Raw genomic sequence first — 3,046 nt, 5'->3', positions numbered from 1 at the left:
GCTGCGGCGGCGCGGCCACCGCGACAACCTCCGTGTCCACGGGCAGTGCTGAATTCTCCTTTCGAGGTGCCAGGCTTCCACGTCTGCCTCAGACACGGGTAAGGATGAGGTGTTACTACCTCATAACCTTCGGGCCGCTGGTTCTGCGCCGGGTATCGGTAACAACCCCCCTTCCTGAAACAACCAACCCCGGTCGGAATGCGGGATGGCACCCTTCCGCACCCGCAAGAGTTACACCGTGACATGGACTCGCACCTCCATCACGGATGCTTCAGGTTTCGGCGGAAAGCCTGAACACGTCCCCACTTTCACAGCTGTGAACCCCAGCGCCTGCCCTGGCAAGGCCAACGCCCCACAAAGCCTCCTTCATCGCTGCCAATGGCATACAGAAAGGCTGAAAGCAGTTGTACGAGCACAGTCCAGAGAGGGCCAAAGAGGGAATCATCTTTCAAATATTTAGAAGAATTCCAAATTCCCACCCGTGAACACACCCCGGCACCAGAAGGGCACAACCTGACCCTTAGTGCCAGCTTCTCCCCTCACTGGTGCCCGGTGAACGAGCACTGTGCTCAGAAAAATCAGCTTCCCGTTGCAGAGTCTAAATAACTTAAAACTCACATCAAAAAAAACAACCCAACATTTCTGTGTTGTTCTTTTTCCCTTTGGTATTCTACAATTTTACCTGGCATATGTAAAAGGAAATAAAAATTTTCCCCTTAGCACCTGCTTTATATGAAAATCTAAAGTGTGTCGATAACAAGTCAGCATTGTGCAGTGTCCCCATCCGCACACGCAGAGCGCTGCACACTGGAGAGGCCAGACAAGCAACGCTCAACTCTAACAAGCAAGCTCCTGTTTCGTATTTCACTTTTGGGGTTCTATCAGACCCAGGTACTTTTCTCCTCCTGCAGCGACATACCTGTAACATACACCACCCATACAAAACACAGCTAGTATTTAAATAAAGCTATTTAATTTAGCAATATCCACCATACAATATGATCCAGCCGTGCACATTATATTGGATGTAACTGTACTGCCTGAAGCTTTGATTAGGATCCCATATGTTGTATAACAGGCAAATGAATACATTGTGACCTTTCAGGTATAGTATAAGAAGGAAGATAACACAAAAAAAGATTCATAAAGTATTTTAAATCTGTGAGCAGCACAGCCTGTAAGTACATAATGCACTATTAGAATCTCAAGTTAAAATCCGAGTGCTGCAGTAGGCAGTATTTAACAGTTCTGGGGAAAAAAAAAAAAAGACAAAAATAGTGTCATACTACCACACTTCTGACAAATGTACATGCAAGATGACAACGTTCGTGCCTGCTGTATGTCTTGCAAGCTTCTCTAGGATTAGGGAGTATGTTGTTTTTTTCCTCCAGCTTGGATCTTTCTTACAAGTAGAACAAAAGGAGGTGGACATGGACAATCAAAGATATGGAATGGCTTCTACAGAAGAAATTAGAATAGTTTTGGATTTGTCAGTCTCAAAAAGCAATGGCTGGAGTCCAAGTGGTAAAAAACATCAACCATGGTATGGAGAAGTTCAGCAAATCCCATTGCTTGCCATTTCTCAAAGCATGAAGACTAAAAGAAACTCAGCAAAATCACCATCCACAGGTTTAAGGAAAACAAAACCACAGATGGACCATTAAGTATGGATCAGAGTGTCAGAATTGGACAAAACCATGAAGCAAAATGGCCTGGCTACAACTTCTACTGCTGAAACTTTTAAGCTAATGTCAGGAAAGCATCATCTTAAACCACTTTAACCCAGCCCAGCTATTCACATGTTGAGGTATCCAAGTCTTAATTTTAAACATAAAAAAAAAAAAAAATTACTAAATTCATAGACTAACAAGATTACCTGCACCTGACTGAACTGTTCTTACAAGCTCGGTCCCAGAGAGGCAGAACTAAATTTTGTTGTGGAAAGGACATGTGCTTAAGAACACACACAGCCTTTCTGGGTCTCAGTCACTAACAAAGTACGCCCCAGATGCTACATGGAGAGGAGAGGTAGAACAGTCTCCTACCCTGGAGAAGTAAACTATAGGAAAACCATTCTCACACAAGTTCAGAACTGCAGAAGCAAAGGTAGTATTTTATGCACCCATTTTAGTAACTTGACCCACACTCCTATAAGTATTAAAAGTAACTTTTATTAAAAATAAGAATAAATTCTCTTTATAAATACAATCATTACTATGTACACAAACCTCTTTGATACACACACTGTGGTACTCAAAAATCAGTGGCATTTATATAAAATACAATATTAGTTTTTAATTGCATAATCTTATACCCACATACATTATTTTGCAGATCTAAAAAGGTCTGAATGATTTTGTGGTTTGTTTGTTTGTTTGTTTTTCAAAGGACAGAGCGGTATTTACAAGCAAGCATGATCCAAACAGCACATGCAGATTCAGGGTATGTAAACACACGTACACGGGCTGCAAGTCGCACTTGGTCTCCCCTACAACAGATTATTTCTTCACAAAAAGGAGACCTATTTGACAAAAAGAAAAACAAGAGTAACAGTTATTACTAAGCTATTATTAAAATTTTCAATTACATATGTGCAGTTATTTCAAATGTGACTAACGCTCAGATAGTAATGAGTGTCATGAGTCTGTCATGACAATTAAACATATTGTTCCACAGTCCAGGGGCTGCTGCCTTAAAGGAAAACAAGACCACCACTGATCATTTTTAACAAGTGCCGATAAATTAAATTAACACCTCTTTAATTTAACCCCTGAGAACTCTATCGATAATCACTGAGCTCACCAATGTAACATAAAAGCTGTACTCCATGACCCATTACATACACTACACAACTCTACTTCCAGTTCTAATTTAAGGTAATTAATTTTCTTTAAATGTCATTATCAAAGAAAATGAGTTGCAATTCATAATTAAGTATTACTATTTGGTTTTAACATATCTATGCTTTTATTGAAACTTACTGAAGACATGTGGCAAATGCTCTCCTGGCATTTCTGTATACAAAATGGATAGGAAATCCTTTAAA

The 3,046-nt window shown here is 40.5% G+C and overlaps 1 protein-coding gene across 1 annotated transcript in view; it reads right to left on the bottom strand.

Moving 5' to 3' along the window:
• Window positions 1-2,382: 2,382 nt before the first annotated feature.
• Window positions 2,383-3,046, bottom strand: part of CEP76 (centrosomal protein 76kDa) — a 16,592-nt gene continuing 15,928 nt past the window's right edge. The window contains 2 exon segments of the mRNA XM_010297590.1: window positions 2,383-2,521; window positions 2,982-3,046. The exon segment at window positions 2,982-3,046 is cut by the window's right edge and continues 30 nt beyond it. Coding sequence (XP_010295892.1) covers window positions 2,383-2,521; window positions 2,982-3,046 — 204 coding nt within the window.

Source organism: Phaethon lepturus, unplaced genomic scaffold, assembly GCF_000687285.1.
Source record: "Phaethon lepturus isolate BGI_N335 unplaced genomic scaffold, ASM68728v1 scaffold3692, whole genome shotgun sequence".
NCBI classification, from domain to species: Eukaryota; Metazoa; Chordata; class Aves; order Phaethontiformes; family Phaethontidae; genus Phaethon; species Phaethon lepturus.
This window is presented reverse-complemented; position numbering and strand designations above follow the sequence as displayed.